The 23180-nt window shown below is 35.1% G+C and overlaps 1 protein-coding gene across 6 annotated transcripts in view; it reads left to right on the top strand.

Moving 5' to 3' along the window:
- CDH10 (cadherin 10) overlaps positions 1–18361 on the top strand; it is a 180859-nt gene extending 162498 nt beyond the window's left edge. For 3 of the 6 annotated variants that reach the window (XM_085001751.1, XM_021076629.2, XM_021076631.2), the window contains 4 exons: positions 2399–2520; positions 10303–10411; positions 14624–14875; positions 17325–18361. In XM_085001751.1, the coding sequence (XP_084857877.1) occupies positions 2399–2520; positions 10303–10411; positions 14624–14875; positions 17325–17815 (974 nt within the window). In that variant the 3' untranslated portion in view covers positions 17816–18361. Of the gene's footprint in view, positions 1–2398; positions 3867–6829; positions 7477–10302; positions 10412–14623; positions 14876–17324 lie in introns of those variants that run through there. The other 3 variants (XM_021076630.2, XM_085001752.1, XR_014830834.1) reach the window with 2 other exon arrangements.
- The last annotated feature ends 4819 nt before the right edge of the window (positions 18362–23180 follow it).

The raw sequence follows: 23180 nt of genomic DNA, 5'->3' as shown, positions 1-23180 counted from the left end.
GTGACTCCAGGCCTGCTGCTTTACAAAGCATGTTTATCCCTGTGGATTTAGCTTTTGATTTGAAGAGCCTTGAGTTATGTATAAAGAGGCTTGAGAATCTCCATATTGTATGAGGAAGGGGACTCACAGTACAGTTTTTTAAGATATGAAACTTTTCTGTCTTTCTCGGCTTCTGTGGCACACTTAGAAAGTGAATTGCTACCGATAAAAGAGATATTTCCATGTCGAGATTTTATATTGAAAGAAAACATTTTCATGACCACTAACTCTAAAAATAGGCTAAAGAGCACATTCTAGAAATTCTGGAAGAATCAGACCTTCCCACTCTTCTCCAATACAACAAGCAGTAACTGTGGGTAGTTGAGGATTCATTTGTTGGTGAACACTATGCCTCTGAGTTTTAACAAATGGTTTAGAAGCAGAAGAGATAGGAAACTAGTGAAAAAGCATTTTCTTTTTTTTACCTCCTCTCTCCACTTTTTCCCAAATGTATTCCTTTTGAGATTCAAATTAATTATAGGAAAGTTAGTTAACACATTTTTATTGTGCAGATGCTTTGTATGGAAAAGGAGAGGATAAACTCTTAAGTAACATAAGGAAATGAAGAAGAAATGACAGTGATAATAAACATGATCTTAATAACAATAGACAAGGTGTATTGATATTGAGTGCTTACCAACAGACTGATACTTTAATAAGAAATTTTCATGCATTAGGTCACTTAATTATTCAGATAACTTTATAAGCTTAAAAGTTCTGTTTTGATTCATGCTGAGTAAACTGAGGCATTAAGAGAGAGAGCATAAACTGGCCAAAGTCACGCAATAAATGACTGGTAGATCTGGGGATCAAGACAACTCTGTTTGACTCCAAGGTCTAAACTCTAACCACCTGACATACGAAGAAAAGAACCATATGCAGCAGTAGAATAGCAAATAAGAAATCAGAACTTGAGAACTGAATACATATGGGTTAAGACCAATGGAAGACTTAAGAGGAGTGTTAAAAGAGGAAATGCATTCTAAAGTTTCCCTTGAAAAGGGGAAGACAAGGTAAATACACTTCAAATGGATTAAGAATTATGTCTGCCTTCCTACATACTATTCAGCCTTATAAAATGTCGTGGCCAAGTAATTAGTTCTTACATTTTATTTTTTAAAAGTGCTGATTTCATTATTTTAGTAACATAATTACATGGCAAGGAAGGAGGAGGAAAAAATACTCCCTATTTGTACCTGACTGTTTTTTAACCCTTGTATCTGAAAAAGTATTTAGATAAAATTAGAAAGTCAGATGAATTTCACAAGGGTAAATTATATTATTCATAACCCATGTTGGTAGAAGCCATTTAATAAGATGGCCACTGTCCCTCAGCTCATCTGCTATTTTTGTTGTCGTTGTTTTGTTTTACTTTTAGCTAATTATGTCCTTCCTCCTTTTATTATTGATCTTGAGCTTGACTTTGCCAAAGTTCACATAGAAGTTGAACTGAGATTTTGTGCTGTCACAAAGGTTGATGAATATAAGCTAAATTTAAGATGCCAAAACCCTCTCAGATACCAGTGCAAGTGCCTAAAAAAATCCATGGTGAAGATAATGCAATTCTAATATGAAGTTGTTATTCAAGGCCAAGTTACTTTATAATTCCATTTACACATCAAAACATTTTAAATGCATATTTTATTTGAAAACTTAGATAATCTTGATTTTAGCATTTTAAGTAAAAAATCATGATTACTACAGTGTGTATTACTATTAAAATTAATTTTGTTGTACAGAATTGAGCCTGAATTGTTGAGATGGTAACCAGTAACAACTACATGAATGAAATAGCTAAAATCTTGTATTTCATTGTAAATTTCCATCCAATTTGTAAAATTAATAGCTATAGGTTAAAATTTCCAAAAAGAGAGTTAAGAGTAGCTGTTGGAATGAATACACATAAGTGTTAAAAGCACTCAGAGAAGTAGGCTGTAATACAACACCTATAACTTAGGAGATGACCTTGGGCAAGTTACTAATTTATTTAAAACTACCCTTCATTCGAAAAAAAAAGGGTATAAATTAAGTGATATAATGATGTATAATGAAGATTTTACATATTTGCTATTTTATATATTTGGAAAGTAAGGATACAAATATAATATGAACTCAATTACACTGGATTGTGTTTTGAAAAAGATTTTTCAAAATATTAATAGTACTCTTGAGCCCAATAATTACTGAATTCATGAGTACTTAATTAGACACTGCAGTAATTTTCTTTATTGCAGTTGCTCATTACGTTAGTGGATGCTTATTTGTGGGGAAGCACTTAATATCCACAAGATGCCTATATAAATTAAATCTGGTATACAAGTGTGTCTTCCTAAACAAATTTTTCCTTTCCCTTATCTAGACAATCCCAAAGAGATGACTCGAGTGGCTGTTTTTGTGAGAATTTTGGATGTTAATGACAATGCCCCACAATTTGCTGTGTTTTATGACACTTTTGTATGTGAAAATGCCAGACCAGGACAGGTAAGCACCCAGAGGATTTAAAAGTGTAGCAAGATTTTAACAGGTACGTTAAATATTTTCTTTTCCCAATCCTGAGAGGAATGAGTAAACAGAATAAAATCACTCATATGAAGTCCTGGTCATATAATTAAATACAAACAAACAAAACCACAGGCTGATGGTTTTGGGGAGTTGAAAATGTTTTAAATAACAGTAAACAAGTTTCATATGTCCTTCCTAAAGTTCAAATGTAAATATGAGATTCTATTTTAGCCACAAAAGTTAAGGTGTAAGAAGAAATAGCTTTTTAAATTTTCAAAAACAAGGACAAAAAAACAAAGCGCCGCTATGCCATTAGATAAATGTTGGTAACCACTGTAGATACGGAAAATGAAAGTTGGGGGAAAACACAGCGACAAATACTTGGGATCAGCAAAACGTTTTATCAAGACTGCAATGTACACAAATACGATTTTGAGGCAAGGCTGCTTACTGACTTTGCTCCTAAGACTTATACTTGCATTGCATCATTATAGCAACACATAAAATATTTAATGATTTAGTTTTCGTCCTTTAAAACATTCTTCCTGCACCAGCTTTGTTTATAACTCTTCAAGTTTTTTCCTCAATGGACTCATTTTGTTGTTTGGAGAGCTGCAGCCTGTATGGCTGAAAGAAATGCTCTTAATTGGTTTGAGTGCTATCTTTACAGAAGGAAGCTACATGTTATAAATAATAATTGAGAATCAAATGTGTTTTATTAAAGAAAGAGAGGCCATCACAAAACTGTATTGTGTTTTGACATCATTTGATGCTCTTTATAAACATCAATGTCACTGTTACATTTTTATGCAAATTACATTGTGGAATAACTCAAATACTTCCTTCAGAAGATTCAAAGGGAATTCAATAGCCTGTCTATTGTTTGAAATGGTAAAATTGCTGCATTTGGATTCATTTTTTTATTTGAAAATGTTATGGAAATGTTTAATTTGGAGTACCTAAATGACTTAGCTACTTCCGACCTACTTCTTAATGAAACAGTGTGCCCTAAAAATACCATTCCAAATAGTCCTCTGCTTGGCAGGCTCAGCATGATACAAGTTGAAGCCTTTTCTCCAAGAGATAAATTACCCACTTTGCAACTGCTGCATACATTGCTCCCTCTATGGTTATTCTATTTGATTTTTCAAGAGATATCTTTTCAGAACATTTGAGTCATAAATACTGATTTCCAAATGTATTCAAAATATAGGATGTATTCAAAGTAAAGAAGGACTGTGCTTATTTTCTTTAGGTTTTTGTTTTTTTTTAACCTATATCTGGCTCAGTAATTTTCTGCACCTGTGGCATATGAAAGTTCCCATGCTAGGAACTGCAGCTGTCAGCCTAGGCCACAGCTCACCACAACAAGCTCACCACAGCAACACCAGATCTGTGACCCACAAGCAAGGCTAGGTATCGAACCCACATCTTCATGGATACTAGTCAGGTTCATAACCCACCGAGCCACAACGGGAACTCCTTGCTCAGTAATTTCCTGTTTTTGGAACTTAAAAAAAAAAAAGTTGGGGAGTTCCAGTTGTGGCTTGACAGAAATGAAACCTACTAGTATCCATGAGGATGTGGGTTTGATCCCTTGCCTCGCTCAGTAGGTTAAGGATCTGGCGTTGCCTCAAGCTGCAGCGTAGCTCGAAGATGCAGCTTAGATCTGGCATTGCTGTGGTTATGACATAGGCCAGCAGCTGCAACTCTGATTCAGCCCCTAGCCTGGGAACTCCCACATGCTGTACCTGTGGCCCTAAACAAACAAACAAACAAACAAAAAGTTGGTATATTGAGGGAAAATAATCAAAGATGATTTTAATTAAAAAAAAGTAGTTATCCTATTTTGACAAACTTGGCTGCATGTGCAACAGTCTCCCACAATAGTATTTTTTTTTTTTCTTTTTTAGCACCTTGAGGCATATGGAGTTCTAGGCCAGGGGTCATATTCCAGCCACAGTTGAGACCCACGCTGCAGGTGGGGCCATGCAGGATTCTTAACCCACTGTGCCAGGCCAGGGATTGAACCTGAGTCCCAGCACTGCAGAAATGCTGCCAGTCTCATTGCACCACAGCAGGAACTCCCCATCATAATAATTTTTAATAAGAACAGTTTGTTAGATGTAATTTTGGTGTCATAGGTTGAAAATGTTTGCTTGATCTAAACTGTTTTATACTCAGTGATGAAATTCTACGTTATGACATCCTAACAGGCAAAATCAGAATGGTTATTGGGAGGTCCCTGGTGGCTTAGTGGATTAAGGATCTGGCATTGTCACTGCTATGGCTCAGTTCGCTGCTGTGGCGCAAGTTCCATCCCTAGCCTGGGGATTTTGGCATGCCATAGGTGCAGCCAAAAAAAATAGGAGAAGAAGAAGAAGAAAGGTCGTTGGATAAAGTCCTTCTTCACTGAACCTTTCTTGAAATTAATTTGTTAACTCTGTCTTCCCTCCTTCTAGGGAAGTGGAAGCTTTGGGGGCTTTTAGGTATGCTTTAGTTATTTATGGAGTAGTTCAATTCACCCAGTACTCCTCTCAGTTAAGTGCTCTTTAAGAGTAGCACTTAGAACAACATGAAACATAATTCTTTTTATTTGCTGTGGACACAATGAGACAGAAATAAAGCTATTGCCACCCCATCCTCCTTTCTTGCCTATTCCCTGGCCTAAGGGTGGAAGACTTTCTCCCAGGAAAGGATGCAACTTACAATCGATGTTGAATTAATAGTCCCCTCTTGTGCCTGAACTAAGCAGCTAGACTCCCATCTTTTCCATGTCAGACAGAGTCAGGGAACTTTGGGAAAGGAGAGAAAAGGGAACTGGCTATTTCTCTTTTCTTTCATTTTCCTTCACACATGACCTACTCCTTCAGTAAATAATACATATATATATATATATATACTTTAAATATACTTTATATATATACATACATAATTTTTAATTTCTGTGAGAGGCGATAGCATTCAGTCTCACAGGAGGTTTCCCAGAGAGTCCCCCCAAGGAGAAGTACTGCTTATATTTACTCATTAATAGTATTTAAGCTCCAGGTCCTTATCAATCCCCAAAATTCCATTACATATTTTCCATAAAGTGATGTTTAGTCATTTTCCAAATGACTGAAAAGAGTGCTTTTTAACCAGAGCAAAGGGAATTTTCTTATAAGCAGAAACTATTAGCCTTTTCACTGAAAAAGCAAAAATATTAAAACTTAGTGGCCAGTTTTCTAACTAATTATCTTATAAAATGCATTTGTCATCCCACACGCCCTTATGTTATGATCCTTGAAACACCCCTCATTTGATTTAAGATTATTTTAGAATAACCTGGTGAAAACACAAACCAATTTATATAGTTGCCAGGGAGATAAAACATAAATGACTTGTCTTTTTTTTTTATATAATGGCTGCACCTGTGGCATATGGACGTTCATGGGCCAGGAATTGAATCTGCACCACAGGTGTGGCAACACAGGATCCTTTAACCCATTTGTGATGGGCCTGAGATCAAACCTGTGCCTCCACAGCAGGAGAAGCCTCTGCAGTCCGATTCTTAACCCGCTGCACCACAGAGGAAACTCCTCTATGTCTAGTTTTTATATTCTTGAAATGGCTACTGAAATCACCTGTTATTTTTTTTTTCTCCAAATTGTGGCAACCTCTTTTATTGGCAGTAGGTCAAAATGAATTTGTCTCTAGTAGAAATAAAATAATGAGTGCTCATATAGAGAGAAAGGGGAAATAATTTTATCTCCTTGTTGCCAACTTCTCATTTCTGTTGAAACTCTTTATGGTATTAGTAACAAAATAAAATGTGATTTTTTAATATATGACTGGAAATGGAAAGGAAGACTATATTGAAAGGTAAATGCTGGATATGGAGAAGTTGGAGTTAGAAGCCAAGTTAAGTTATGTCTCAAAGAAAAAAAAATATATCTCATAAAGGAAGTAAGTACCTCCATCGGCATAGAGGACTCTTCTGATCATAAAAATATGTTGTGATATGATATTGATTTGCAACATGCCATTGTGTTTTGTCTGTATTATTACATGAGTTTTATTTATTCCCTTTATAATATTTAGTGAAAATACATTAGTAAATCACTGACATATTGCTGCTATATACAGTGCTACCATCTTTCATTAAAATAATACATCTTTTTTTTTTTTTTTTTTTAATGGGATACATTCATTGAAAGAAATCTTTATTTATTTATTTATTTATTTTTTTGTCTTTTTTGTTGTTGTTGCTATTTCTTGGGCCGCTCCTGCAGCATATGGAGGTTCCCAGGCTAGGGGTTGAATCGGAGCTGTAGCCACCGGCCTACGCCAAAGCCACAGCAACGCGGGATCCGAGCCGCGTCTGCAACCTACACCACAGCTCACGGCAACACCGGATCGTTAACCCACTGAGCAAGGGCAGGGACCGAACCCGCAACCCCATGGTTCCTAGTCGGATTCGTTAACCACTGCGCCACGATGGGAACTCCTAAAATAATACATCTTAATTGAGAATTTTTATTGAAAACTTTACAATTTCTTATAGATATGCATTATATAAATATATATGTATATGTATACATATACACACACATATATATATGAAGATGCGGCTATTTTGTGCTCTGAACTGTGTTATTTTGGTCCATGAAAATGAACTAGAATTATAATTTGTAATCATAGCTGCAAATGCAATTTTATTATGAGATATTGTAGTTTTTATTTTAAAAGAACATTAACTCTACTTTTATATTTATGTCACTTTTATGCAGCTATATGTGAGAGTAAACAAATTAATTTTGATATCTATAAAAGCATAAGAATTTCCATTTTTCTCCTTTCTTCTTACGTTATTTCATTTATGCCATTTATTTTCCTCTTCAACTTGTTACTATAAATCACTATTTGAAAATAAAATTCTTTAGATTGTTCCACAAACAAGAGTCAGTCAAGAAATATTTTTGTAATTGTATAGATTCCTCTTAAATGGTATTACTTAAAATTATTTTAACATTTTTATCCTAATTCCCTCGTGTATATACTATCATTTGGGTTTTTTTTAATGGATAGGACACTAATCATAAATTCTTCTATTTAATCTTAAATTACCACTAAAATTTCATAAAGTAGTTTATTTTAAAATATATTTTAAATTAAAATTTTAATTTTTTTTTGCTGCTTATTTTTTTAGACAGTAATAAATACCTATCTTTGTTTTGTCCAAATATATTTCTTGTATCATTTTGAAGTAAATGATTGGAGAGTGCCTCTTTTTTTTTTGCTTTTGAAGGCCACATATGTGGCATATGAAAGTTCCCAGGCTAGGGGTTGAATCAGAGCTGAAGCTGCCCACCTATGCCACAGCCATAGCAACACCAAATCTAAGTCGCATCTGTGACCTAAACCGCAGCTCATAGCAATGCAGGTTCCTTAACCTTTGAGCAAGGCCAGGGATTGAACCCCCATCCTCATGGATACTAGTTGGGCTCTTTATAAGTCACAATAGGAACTGCCAAGAGTACCTCGATTTTAACAAAATTTTTTCTAGGAAATTTTAAAGGAAATAATTTAATCCAGAATAGTGAAAATAATTTATTTTTTCTAATTATTTTACATAATGTTTTAAACTTAAAACATCTTTTAAAATAAACAAAGCTTTAGGGAAAATATTTCTATCAAACAGTAATAGAATATTAAATTAATTTAATGCAGTAAAAACTATCTTTCAGTTAAGGATTAATTTGACCATTTATTATAGTTATCAATAGACATATTTAACAAATTTGAAGCCTTCTTGCAAAATTAAAATATGCAAATATATATAAATAATGTTATACATATAATTAAGGATAAAATGGATATATATCCAAAAAATATAGCTATCTGTTATAGATATATTTTGCATAATATTAATCATTTAACATATTAAAAGCAGTGATCTGATTATACTATAATGTGTTACATTTTCTACTGTTACTAGATAGCTTTTTAAATTTTTTCTTTTTTTTTTTTTTGGCTTTTGTCTTTTCTAGGGCCACACCTGCGGCACACTGAGGTTCCCAGGCTAGGGGTCAAAATGGAGCTACAGCTGCCAGCCTACACCACAGCCACAGCAATGCCAGATCGGAGCTGCGTCTGCTACCTACACCACAGCTCAGGGCAAGGCCGGATCCTTAACCCAGTGAGCGAGGCCAGGGATCGAACCCGAAACCTCATGGTCTCTAGTCAGATTTGTTTCCAGTGCACCACAATGGGAACTCCCCATAGATAGCTTTTTAAGTTTTATTAATTAAATTAACTAGTTTATTGAAGTATAGTTTATTTACAGTGTAGATCCTTTTAATATCCTCTTACCCTAAAATGAATCAAAGAGTGGATCCTGGAGTTCCCACTGTGGTTCAGCGGAAACGAATCTGACTAGCATCCGTGAGGATGCAGGTTTTATCCCTGGCCTCAGTCAGTGGGTTTAAGGATCTGGCATTGCCCTGAGCTATGGCGTAGGTCGCAGACATGGCTCAGATTCCGCATTGCTATGGCTCTGGTGTTGGCCAGCAGTTACAACTCCGGTTTGACCCCTAGCCTGGGAACCTCCATATGTCGCGGGTGTGGCCCTAAAAAAAAAGTCGATCCTTACAAAATAACTGTTCCTCATAGTAAGTATATGTTGAATTTAAAAATATATAATTTCATTGACAGTGCAAATGAAGTGAATGGTTACTGTCAAAGTACATAATGTTTGTCTTCCCTTTATTAACTTATATAAAGTATTATCTATAAAAATCTCTATATCCTTTGAATAGTTTTCAGTTTACTTTTGATGAAGAGGACAGCCATAGTGACCTTAATTTTCTAAATTTTAGTATATTAGATAACCATTCCAGATAAATGTTTAAAGATATAGGAGGAGTTCCCATCACGGCTCAGTGGTTACGAACCTGACTGTAATCCATGAGGACACAGGTTCGATCCCTGGCTTCGCTCAGTGGGTTAAGGATCCAGTGTTGCTGTGAGCTGTGGTGTAGGTGGCAGATGTGGCTCACATCCCGAGTTTCTGTGGCCCTGGCGTAGGCTGGGGGCTACAGCTCTGATTGGACCCTTAGCCTGGGAATTTCCATATGTTGTGGGTGTGTCACTAAAGAGACAGAAAGACAAAAATATATATATATATACATGAAATAAACTACTCACTTCAAATGTGATATCAAATTAACAAAACTGTAAATAATACGAGCATTATTTAACATTTTAATAAAAATATGGATAAATTGGGGAGTTCCTGTGGTTAATGAATCCAACTAGGAACCATGAGGTTGCAGGTTTGATCCCTGGCCTGGCTCAGTGGATTAAGAATCCGGCATTGCCCTGAGCTATGTAGGTTGCAGATGTGGCCCAGATCCCGCGTTGCTGTGGCTGTGGCATGGGCCGGCGGCTACAGCTCTGATTGGGCCCTTAGCCTGGGAACCTCCATATGCTGCGAGTGCAGCCCTAGATAATACAAAAAGACAAAAAAAATAATAATAATGGATAATATTTAGGGGAACTTGAGAAACAGAGAGGGAAGTGGGAGTCAAGGGAGGGAGAGATGGAGACTGTTAAAATAACAGTAACAAGATGGAATAATTCAAATAAAGGCACATGTATAAGGAAGAAAATCAATTATTTTAAATAAATGTTAGACAAAGTTGGATATTCAGAAATTGCATATTATAAAGCAGATTATATCCATGGGAATTTGATAAATATTCATTTTTCTCTCTTGTGCAGCTAATACAGACTATAAGTGCAGTAGACAAAGATGACCCTTTAGGTGGACAGAAATTTTTCTTCAGTTTAGCTGCTGTCAATCCAAACTTCACAGTACAGGACAATGAAGGTAAATTTTATTTTATTTTATTTTTATTTTTATTTATTTATTTATTCATTCTTTTTGTGGCCACACCTGCGGCATATAGAACTTCTAGGGCTAGGGGTCGAGTCTGAGCTGCATCTTCCACTTACACTGCAGCTTTTGGCAGTGCTGGATCCTTAACCCACTGAGCAAGGCCAGGAATTGTATCTGCATCCTTATGGATACTATGTCAGGTTCTTAACCTGCTAATCCACAATGGGAACTCCAGAGGTAAATTTTAGAGTGTGTTCATTATGATTTAGGGTAACATGAACAAGAATTTTTCAAAAGTAACAATTTCTATATATATTATGTATTAATTTATAGATCTGTGTTACAAAATTTTGTTTTCATTAGGCTTTTAAAGAGATATGGTAATTGACAGTGTTGACTCTCTTGAATTTTGCAATAATAGAATACATGAAAGAAGTCTCTAATGGGTACTAATAAAAAGATGGACTCTTGTAAGGACTAGAAAGTCTGGAAATAATCAATTCCTATAACAAAAATGGTAGAGCACACAGAGAAATGAATGACTCAGTGAGACTCTTGTGCAAACTTCAGTGAGATTTAATAGCAGCAGATTCACCAGAGCCAAAGATGCATAGAAGAAGAATAAGAAAAAGAAATAGCTACATCAGTCTATGAAGCGATTGAGTGCAAAAGGTTAGTTATAAAGGCAAGATACCCTATTTTCTCATATAACATCTAAATTTTATAATGTCTCTGTGATCAAAAATAAAAAGCATTATGTCTTACATTCTCAAAAACAACAGAAACATATTTTAGAGGAAAATACAAAAATTGTTACTATTTTTTTAAAAGTAGAACAGCTTTATTCTTTAGAAAATATGTATGGTAATTATAAGCTATGTAATTAGAGATTTTCTTTCCTCAATAAATTTATGTAAAACTAATTATGTCAATTATTTGCTGTTAAAAAGGCATACTTGTTTTAGAGCAACTATAGATGTTATTCTTAAATTTAATGACTACATTGGCATATTTAAAATGCCTTTCTATGTAGGTATGCTGGCAGAGCCAGATTGTGCTATCAATTCTAGGTGGCTTTCAGAATGTCAGAAAGTAGTTTAAGAAAGTCAATAGCTTTACATTGAGCAACTATCATTTGAGATATATAGGAGAAACTGGACAAATTTGTTGAAGGGAGAGCATCAGTTGTTAACATCTGCTTACTAAATCTAAGTTTCTTAAATTTCTATGTTTTCTGTCCCTCTAAAATTATTGTGTTTGGAAAAATTAACAGAGATTTGAGAGAGAAAATAAAAAATGCCCAATTACATTTGAATATCAGAAAAACAATACCCATCATTTTAATTTGCTGGAGCTGGTAATCTATACATAGAATTTGAACTGTATATTCTCAGTACTTAGTTAACAATGTTGTACCTCTTTCTAATTGTATTTTAATTTGCCTTATGTTCCTGTTAAACTGAGCCCTGGAGCTCAACAAGCCACCTTTCAATTTTAAAAAGAAATAGAGACTTGAATTAGTACTATCTTATCACAGAATTTCATAATTACTGGGAAAACAACTTGAGGCTAATTGTAATTAACTTTTGATAAATAGTGCTATTTTCCTATATTTGGAAGAGTTTCCCATCTTAGGTAAGCTACTCAAAGTAAGGGCTGAAGCCATGTGAATATAAACCTGAACATACACTAAATAGAATATCCAAAAGTCTGATTGAGTATTTGATCTTATCTTGCATAAATTCACTATTTTCTGTTATTGGGTGGATTTTGAAAGAAATTCCAATGACATAGACATCACCTTAAAGTTAATCTTCTTGAGAAAATAGCCTTTCATTTATCTATATGTTCACCTTAAAAGTCTTTAATTTCTACATCACTTTTTTAAAAAATACATTTATTTCCTGCTTCTGTGATACCACACTTGGTATCACATTATTAAGATTCCCTCACTTTTCACTATTTTATAGGTCAAAAGCATTATATAAATTTCCTGATTTTTTTTTTTTTTTTTTTTTTTGTCTTTTTGCCTTTTCTTGAGCCGCTACCTTGGCACATGGAGGTTCCCAGGCTAGGGGTCCGATCGGAGCAATAGCCACCAGCCTACACCAGAGCCACAGCAACTCGGGATCCAAGCCTCATCTGCCACCCACACCACAGTCACGGCAACGCCAGATCCTTAACCCACTGAGCAAGGCCAAGGATCGAATCCACAACCTCATGGTTCCTAGTTGGATTCGTTAACCACTGCGCCACGACGGGAACTCCGTAAACTTTCTGAATATTTAATAAAATTACTTGAATAGAATGATTCGTTTTAGGGTAAAACTTACTTTGGTTCTCTAATGTGTAAAAGCTCTTGAGGCAAAATTAAGCTTTGGAAAATTTTGAAAAGTTACAGAAAATATAAGGCAAGAAGACTTTAAAAAAATCCACATGTATATAAATGTTTATTTTATTTTTTGCTTCTTAGGGCTGCACCTGTGGCATATGGAAGTTCCCAGGCTAGGAGTCAAATTGGAGCTGTAGCTGCCAGCCTATGCCACAGCAACATGGGATCCAAGCCACCTCTTTGAGCTACACCCGTCATGGCAATGCCAGTTCCTTAACCCACTGAGTGAAGCCAGGGATCAAACCCGCATTCTCATGGTTACAAGTCAGATTCGTTTCCACTGAGCCACAACAGGAACTCCCTATAAATGTTTATTTTAGTGTATGTTTGAAAAAGGAAAAATTGTATCCTAATACCTCTTGGAAGAAAAATCAAAATTGAAAAATTATTAGGATCACATTTAGTTTTTAAATTTGCTTAAGCACATCTTCTATGTGGGTAATTTACTTTCCAAGCTTATGTTACAAGTAGTTAATTAATATAAGATTTAACTTCTTACTAATAATTTAGGAAACGATTACTTTATGTCCAACCACTGTACCTGCAAAAATGTATCAGTTTTCTTTTTTTTTTAATTTTTTACATTTTGCTCTCTTGTTTGTTTGATTTAGCAATTTCCTAACTCACTCCTATCCCTACCCTGGCATTTTAAAGAGCCTATGGGATTGGCTAAAACAAGACTCAGCACATTGGACAAACAGAATAGGAAATTATCATTCAAGTATATATTGACTTCATTTTTCAATATTTGTTATGTAGAGCTAGAAGAGAATTTTTTATTAACATCACAACTCACATTTAAGGATACTGGGTGAGTTAGCAGATAAAAGAAATATCAATAGCAGTATACTAGGTAGTAGGTTGCTAGCCTTGATTAAGTCCCTCCTTCCTTCTGTGTGTCTATTAGGCACTCCAACCACACTAGTTGTCTTCCACCAATATTTTGAGTTAAATACACATTGTATTAATTTTAACGAGTAGAAATCAAGGTTCAAAAATATTAGGGCATTCTTTGGTGGTTCAGTGGGTTAAGGATCCGGCACTGTCATTGCTGTAGCTTTGATCACTGCTGCGGTGCAGACTGGATCCCCGGCCCTGGACCTTCAGCATTCCACGGGCATGCCCCTCCCCCCCCGCCCCGCCAAAGAAAATCAAGTAACTCGCTCACTGTTCTTCATGTATTGGGACTTTTGAAGGTTTTTTTGACTGTATTGCTGATTTTTAAAGTGGAACTATAGTTAAAATCTAGCTAATCATATTAATCTTCATGAATATTGGGTTAATGTGTGTTTTGTGCATGGGTAGACACACATACATTTGTAAATAAAAAGCATTTACTATGATATGCATAATGTTATATTTTCTGAAAACTCCAAAAAATAATATGCTACCATCTGGGTAATTTTGATAAAGGATTTTTTATAAAAACTCACAACTTTGAAAACATCTGAGAATTAGTTAAAAATCTAATAAGTAGTTATCATATTCAGTTCTCAAACTATCTTATTTATCTTATCTGTATTTGAATTGTCTTGTATAATTTGATGGAAAAATTGACATCAATTTTGTATTTTACATATACATCTTTTTTTTTGGTCTGCACCAGTGGCATATGGAAATTCCCATATCAGGGATCAAACCCATACCACATCAGTGGCCCAAGCCACTGCAGGGACAATGATGGGCCCTTAACCTACTGGGCTACCAGGGAACTCCTAAACATCTTTTTATTTATATGTCAAAGCAGGGTGATCAGTTCGAGACAAATGTATTGTCCCCAGCCATTTTTAATATATTAAAATTTATTTTAGATAATACTGCCAGGATTTTAACCAGAAAAAATGGATTCAATAGACATGAAATAAGCACCTATCTCTTGCCTGTGGTGATATCAGACAATGATTACCCGATTCAGAGCAGCACTGGCACACTCACCATCAGAGTCTGTGCCTGCGACAGCCAAGGCAACATGCAGTCCTGCAGTGCCGAAGCCCTGCTTCTTCCTGCCGGCCTCAGCACTGGGGCCTTGATAGCCATTCTTCTCTGCATCATTATTCTGCTGGGTAAGAAACTTTAGAGAAAATATGCTTGTTTCCTAGATGATTTACTTGACTGTATTTATAAGAAATGTTGCTATTAATATAATCCCCCCCAAAAAAGATTCTTTCCCCAAAAAAACCCCCATATTTAAGACAGACATAAATTAATGATAGGATGTTATTTGTATTAAAATATTTTATCTGATCAGGTAGTTATTATTTTCCTTTTTAAACAATGGAAGTAAAATTTGGAAATGTTCAAAACATTTTCCAAGGTTACGCAATGTCTAAGTAGCCATGCCAAGGCAAGGCACTGTATGTGTAGTTTTTTCAGTAAATCTAAAGTTTATTTCCCCCTTATTTTCCTTATTACAGTGGATAAAAGCCTCACTGTCTTATCTCTTCACTGATATAATGTTAACATAGCCCTTTATATGAGGCACTTGTCCCTAAAACAATAATACTTGATTTTATAACTCAGAGCAAATTGCTTCTTAACTGCCTTTGAATTAAAAATCAAGATTGTTTGCCCTCTAGTTGCATTATCTCGAAACTATTGTGAGTATTCCTGTGACCCTCATCAAAAAACACTCTATCTGACATTTCAAGAAACAGTGAAATAAACTGGGTTTTGAAGCCAATCCTAGTAAGTTTTATTATCCTCATTATTAGAACCTTTTTTACTGGGTAAGATCATTTGGTGGATAATAAGCAATCGGAGGTTTAAAATCTTTACATCACAAGTTTGTGCGTGTGTGCACAAATACATGAATTTAGCCAAAATAAAAGGTCACGGTTTCTCAAAAAACTTGAAGAATAAACATTTTTTTTTCCTCTTGGTGGTGACCTATTTATTTTTTAATCACTTTGAGGGTCAAGAACAGTTGTCAGTGGATTAAAACTGTCTTTTTTTGTGGCATTACAAAAAAAGGCCCTTGTTTGCCCTCTCACACAAGATTGAGGACAAGAAGTCTTATAAAAGAGAAAACATAACTTAGTACCACTTTACATAATAATGTAATTGCCTTCATTCTGGCTGCTATAACAGAATACCATAAACTGTAGCTTAAGTCACAGAAACATATTTCTCACAGTATGGAGACAGGGAATCCAAGATCAAGGCACTGGCAGATTTTGTCTTGGGTGAGACCATTAGTTTGCAAACTGCTATCTCCACCTGTATCCTCACCATCCTCAAGTGGCAGAGAGCAACTATTTCTCTCTCTTTTTATAAGACCACTAATCCCATTTGTAAGGGTGCCACCCCCATGACCTAATTACCTCCCAAAGATTCCTCCTCCATATGTCATCACACTGGGAATTTATTTAGGCTTTAACCTATGAAATTTTGGGAGACACATTCAGTCCATTCTAGTTATAAATCCCATACCCTTTAAATATTTGTTCCAGTGGGGCTAAAAGTGCTAAGACATTTTCCCTTCCTTCATCTAATTGAATTTACATCTGTTTCTCCAAGTCATCATTTAAAGGGATCATGGCCAAAACGTTTGAGGATAATGAATAAGAGTGGGGAAACTAATACAACCAGGGAGAATTTAACTTTCTCCTTCCTTTGGTACTATTACCATTATTTTGACTATTAAAAGAATAGTTTATTATTATTATCATTACTAATACTTTCTCATGGAAATAGGGAAATGTCCTATCTGAGTGATACACATGTCTACTTGTGGATCTGTACTTAAGATGCTTCTACCTGAGATTCATACATGATTTTTATAGTTAATTCAATGTGGTAATTTGAATTCATTCTTTGCCATCATGTGATCCCGCAATCTTTTTATTTTTTGGTCTTATGAGTAATATATATTTCCATGGAAAAACTCATAAATTTCTAAACTAATAATGTCTAAATAATATGGTCTTTTTTTCCCCCAGTAATAGAGGTCTTTTAGTAATAATGTAAGAGAAAAAAATTATGTAAATCCATTAGCAAAGCTATTTAACAGAAACGAATACTCCATGTCTTGCAAAGAAAGCTGCTTTTTAAATACTGCATAGGCATCTAAAAATATGGGCATTTTTTTCCCTTCTTAATTGTTTTATTTGAAGCTGAGTTCACTTTGTGTCTATTTTTTTATACATCTTATGCCACTATTGAATGCAAAGTATAAATAATGCCTGTACCATCAGAAACTATCTTTAAACAGTTCTTAGAAAAATAGATAAAATAAGTCACTGTATTTGAAATATCTTTCATATTGCTTTAAAAATAAATTAGAATCACTGTTCTTAAACTCAGCTCTTCCTGGAGAAACTTTTCAACACTCCCTTCTCCTCTCCACTACCCCACCAAAAAAAAAAAAAAAAAAAAATCAACCCTAAAATCTGTTTCAGATAAACCTAAATACTTAAACTCGTTTATAGTAGGTACACTTGTTATTTATATAGCGTTTTCTGTGGTCCTCTAATGCATCTTTTTTTTTTCCCTTTTTTTTTTTCTTTTTTCAAGTTATAGTAGTACTGTTTGCAGCCCTGAAAAGGCAGCGGAAAAAAGAGCCTCTGATCTTGTCTAAGGAAGATATCAGAGACAACATCGTGAGCTATAACGATGAAGGTGGGGGAGAGGAGGACACCCAGGCCTTTGATATTGGCACCCTGAGGAATCCTGCAGCTATTGAGGAAAAAAAGCTGAGGCGAGATATTATTCCAGAAACTTTATTTATACCCCGGAGGACTCCTACAGCGCCGGATAATACTGACGTCCGAGATTTCATCAACGAGAGGCTAAAGGAGCATGATCTGGATCCCACCGCCCCGCCCTATGACTCCCTGGCTACCTACGCCTACGAAGGAAACGATTCCATCGCAGAATCTCTGAGTTCTTTAGAGTCAGGTACCACTGATGGAGACCAGAACTACGATTACCTCCGAGAATGGGGCCCTCGGTTTAATAAGCTGGCGGAAATGTACGGGGGCGGGGAAAGTGACAAAGACTCTTAACCTAGGATATGTGTTCTGCCCAAACACGAGGAAGTAACTTTACAGACACCGTCTCCGCTTCACAATATTTGATATTCAGGAGAATTTTCCTGCCACTCAGCACAATTTTTCCATTTCCACTTAATTTGTTCCTTAATTACATTAATTCTTTCCTGTAGGATGTCTCATGGAATATATACATTTTATTTAATCACTTCCAAGAGCCAAAGCTATGGAAATCAGTGTTGTCCATCTTAGGAAATAAAAGATAATTTCAGAAACATGAACAGGATAGTTCTCCCTTAAGCAACCTCACAAACAAGCCGCTTCTGTTAAATACCTGTCCTTCCCTTGCAAATGAAGCTTTCAAAAGGTGAAGAAAAATTTTAAGGTATATCCTGTTCTGTACATTAAATTAAAAAAAGTACATGTTGTGTTAGTAAGTGTGATATGCAACCTGGTATACAAACGTTTGTGCAATTTCATTTCATCAAATTCTATCTGCTAATGTTTTATATTTATATTTTTGTATTTATTTTTAAAAAAATAAACCAGTTTTTACAACTACCTTGTCTCTAGCGTCTTTTTTCCCTAGGAAGAAACAGTTTCTTCATGGACTAAATATCTTGGTACAGAAGTACACTGAATGCAGGTAAGTACACAAAGTCATAATTACTATGACGTAATTACATAATTAAGAAAAATAATGTGATTTAGGTAAGAATTATTTTTCCAGTGAGTCTTGCTATGCTGTGATATATGAAAAACTCTTCACATTAAAAGTGATACTCATTTAGAGATCACCTAAAAATTTATCACATGAACAAATTTAAAATATAGCCATCCTTATGCTAAAAATCCCCAAATACCAGAAGTGCAGTCATTTCATTTTGTTCTTATTCACTAAAATAATATTTGAAAGAATAAAATGTTTTCTTATTTTTGTATAACATTTGTGCTATTCAGGTTTATGGGCAATAATAGTTCAGACAGATTTCATACTGAAATAATCTTTTAATGGAAAATATGCTTACCTCCCATGGTGACTTTGAAATGCCTAGTAATGACAGTAATAATGCTGAATATTCCATTAAGATACAGCATTGTAATTATGTAAAGTTTCCAAAAATGCATTACGTATTACATATTGGTAACAAAGTCTGTTTTTCTGTCAATGAGTGATTCAATAGAAAGGGGGAAAAAAGTACTGATGGTTAATTATCCAGTGTTCCTGAGATTCAGGGAGGTCAACTGCTCCTAGCTGATTCTTCTTTTCTCAAGATTTAAACATTATTTATTCATAAATGGAGCACTTTGTTGGGCCTACACTAGGAAGTCACTTTCCCTGCTGAGTATATCGTAAACAATACCCAAGATGTGTATGCTTTCCAATTAGAGAAAATGGCATGATTTGGAGTTCGTCAGAGGGTGATATTGACATATCCTTAATGCAGAATTAATTATTTTGTCTTTTTGAATGATAATTTCCCCCCAACTTTTAGGATGAAAGACACACATCCCCCTGACCACAGATATTTTAGTTGGCATAGTAATCTAATTATGAAAGAAAAACAACCCATGTGGTCTAATTAAAATTACAGTCACATTACAAGGCTAAATGACACATCAGACCACAGCAAATCTAACTTGGGCAACTTCCTATTTTCCAAGAGCCCATTCATGCACCCAGGATGTTGACTGTCAAAAAGGACAAAATTTAAGGTTAAAAAAAACCCCGAAAGTTTGATCATATACGCTGAACTGAAGAGAAAAGCCTTAATATCCTAGAAGGTTTATTTACTCAAATAAAATCAGCAAAATAATGCAAAAAATCGAAGAAGATATATCTTAGGAGCATTTCACATTAGTTATGATTAAAAGTACTAGAGTATTCATTTGATTGAAAATTAGTTTAAAATTGTCCATCATTAATTATTTTTGTTAATATCAGATGTCAGTAATTGGAATTCTTATTTGAATATATATACATATTTCTTTAGGGCTGCACCCAGCACATATGGAAGTTCTCATGCTAGGGGTCCTATTGGAGATGTAGTTGCTGGCCTATGCCACAGCCACAGCAACGCCACATCCAAGCCCTGCGACCTACACCACACCTCACTGCAACACAGGATCCTTAACCTTCTGAGTGAGGCCAGAATCGAACTTGCATCCTCATAGATACTAGTCAGATTCGTTACTGCTGAGCCACGACTGGAATTGCCTTATTTGAATATTTTTAATTATCCCCATTCAGGTAATTTCAGACTGACACTGACTTGCTCTATCACTTTTTTTTTTTTGTCCTCCAATTTTTATATATTTAGGAATCAATGATCTAGCATCTTTCATACCAGATTTCCAAAAATTCTCTTTAAGGAGACTGATTGGTAGGCTTCTTTGGCGTATAAAAAATATATTGTACAGAAATCAATTTTCAGAGTACTGAAAGTGACTTTAGTAAGAGATATCCTAACACTTTTTGATAATGAAGGTGATATGTTATAAATTAATTTCTTGGACACCCTGAAATTAAAAAGTGTACCTATAATAACTCACTCAGACTTTGTTTCCTTTATGATATGTTCTCCCAAAGGCATACTCAAAGACTATTTCATGTCCACAACTTCTTTTTACAGGGATTGGAGAAAAATGTCTCTCAGTAACAGTAACATGTTGATTTTATCAGACAACTATGGACCTTTCATGTATGCATCCATGTTTTCCTTAATTCATAAGCTATTATTTAAAAAAAAAAAGGTATTCCAGATCCTAAGGATGTAGTAATACATTATATGTAATTGCTATATATATGTAATACTTCTTTTAGTGAAAATGGGGAAAAAAAGGCAAAACAGTTACCAAAACACTCAGAATTTATAACAAAATACCTAACTCTTACTAACTTTTTAAAATGAAAATAAATTAATTCTATTATCCTTTTTCATGTTTTAAATATTCAGATAAATGAAAAAATGATTTATAAACCTTTGGTCATTAGATGTGGTGGTTAAGTTAATCAATTTTCACTGGTTCTATTTTCAAGAAAATATCAAAAAAAGTTTATGTAATGATAAATTTTTGCTTGAGTCTGAGGTTTCTCTGTGTATGTCAGGTAGATAGTGTCACACAACTGCAAGAGCTCCAGACATTTTTTTAGTAGACTTAAACATATGAACTATGAGTTGGTAGATGGCTAGGGATACACTAAAATAAGATTTAGAATTGAGAATTAGAGATCTCTGTATACCAGGGTTCTTCTGTCAACACATCTACCTAAGTATCTGTGTATAATGGCTTCACTGTGCCTTCACCATCTACGCTCACTTCCAGCTGGCCCTGGCGCCCCTGTGCGGCCCCTCCCTCGCCCAGTAGAACGGCTGGCACCCCTAGGCGGTGCTGCAGGACTAGGCTACTGATGGCGGTATAGGGGAACCTTCCTGACTGCTGCCTCTTCAGATCTGTTTCCAGCTTGAAATAAAGTAGCCCCTTGGTGTCCTTTTGCACCTGGATGCTGCACCTTCCCTTAGATGTGAAAGAGTGCAGGACTGGCCCCAGAGAGGGGCTCTGCTTGAACGTCCTATAGGTTGAAAATAGTTTAGTAACATCTAGTTTATTTTGCTGAAAGCCCAGGAGAGACCCAAGTCTTTGCTTTTTTTACTCCAACGTTATGCTCAGGTCCAAGACTTTGTAGGCCTCGTGGAATATATGTTTCCTTGCAAATCCCCCATCCAAAAAGTTGGATTCATTTCATCTTGAAAACATACATGTGCATCCCCTCACTTCTCACCATTTCTGTTACCCAGCCAAAACTATCAACACCTCTTTATTGGAGCAGTTAACTCCCTAACTGTTCTCTTGTCACCTTGTTCCTCTTACACTCTACAATCCGCCCTGAGGTAAAAGAAATATTTTCACAATGAGTTTCCCATTTGATTGTTCCCCCATTCTAGACTCTACTCCTTCCTCATTTTACTCCAGAGTAGATGACGAACTCCTTATAATGTCCCTAAGGTCTCTCCAAAGCCCTTTGCATCTTCTTTCATTTATTTATTCTGCTCCAGCTTCTCAGCCTTTTCTGTTTCCCTATCCTCATGTGATTACACTACTGATCCTCCTATTTCCAACTGTATCCTTACTTCCTTGAATTTTTCCATCAAAATTTTAACTGAGGTCCACTCTGTCCACCTTACTGAGAGTTGTAGTATTTCCCTAGACTGACCTATTGCTCTTACACTGCATTGGTTTTCTCCCTAACAGTATCACAATTTTAGCATGTTCCACAACTTACTTGTTTACTATGGTTATTTTCTGCACCCCTCAAATGGAATGTAAAATAATGAGAACATGGATTTTGTGTCTTGTTCATTGCAATGTCCAATAAACAGAATTATCCCTATCAATCTAGGTATTCAATAAACACTAGTTGGAAGAATTCATAAATACTATTCTATTGGATTTATATCATACTTAATTTTAAATATATATGTATATGTATTATGCATATGATATTTCTGCCTTTTCCTTTATTTAGATAGTGAACTACACAGGTTATAGGAAGTATATTAGTGTTTTCTTTGTTCATTTACCAGGAACCATTTTTCTTCCAGACTGATATAGTACTTGTGTATTGTTTTAAGAATAAATGTTAATTAGCCAATAATTATGTTGGCTAATTGTTTTAGGAAGATAGAGATATATTTGGAAGGACACACAACTCTGAGAAAGTCAAAACAATGTTTTAAATGAAGTTATATAATAAATGTGTTTGGATTATGTACAAGGTACCAAAAATTCTGGTAGTGGGAATTAACATAAAATAAAAAAAATACTATAGGAAGAGAATGATTAACTTTTCAGTTCTTTTCTGGAGTCTTTGGGTCATGGACTTTTGGGAACTTACTATCGCAAAAAGGCCAAATAAAGGGATAGTTGATCAGGGAAAGTTTTGAGAAAGATTATGATGAAAGGGAACAGAAGATCAGAGCCTCAAGGAAAACTCTCTGGCTTCCTTGCCAAAAGGCACGGGGGTTCAATATTTGACTTTATGTGCTTCATGGATTCTTGTCTTGTTTTTTCGGTTTTTTTGTTTTTTTTTTTCCTAGAGGTTGTGATTACTGGGTATAACGAGTTAGATTTATATTTTCTTGATTACTTTTAAGAAGTCTCACTTGTTGAAACTGCCAAAACATACCAAGTTATTGATGTGCAGAGAGCAGCCTGCAAACTTACCTAGACATGGATCCTAGAAACAATCTTGTATCAAGAAGCACAAAGAAACAAAGGAAATGAGCTAATATAATTGATGTGAATGAACAAAGATGCTTGGAGCCAAAGGTACATTGATGATTAATTTTTAAATCAAATATGAGCAGAACTCTATCTA

This window comes from Sus scrofa, chromosome 16 (genome assembly GCF_054392235.1).
Source record: "Sus scrofa isolate SSC_HxYL_T2T_F1_AM1 chromosome 16, Sscrofa_HxYL_maternal_Yorkshire_Landrace_v2.0, whole genome shotgun sequence".
NCBI lineage: Eukaryota > Metazoa > Chordata > Mammalia > Artiodactyla > Suidae > Sus > Sus scrofa.
The sequence above is the reverse complement of the archived record's forward strand: the minus strand, read 5'-3'. Positions and strand labels throughout refer to the sequence as shown.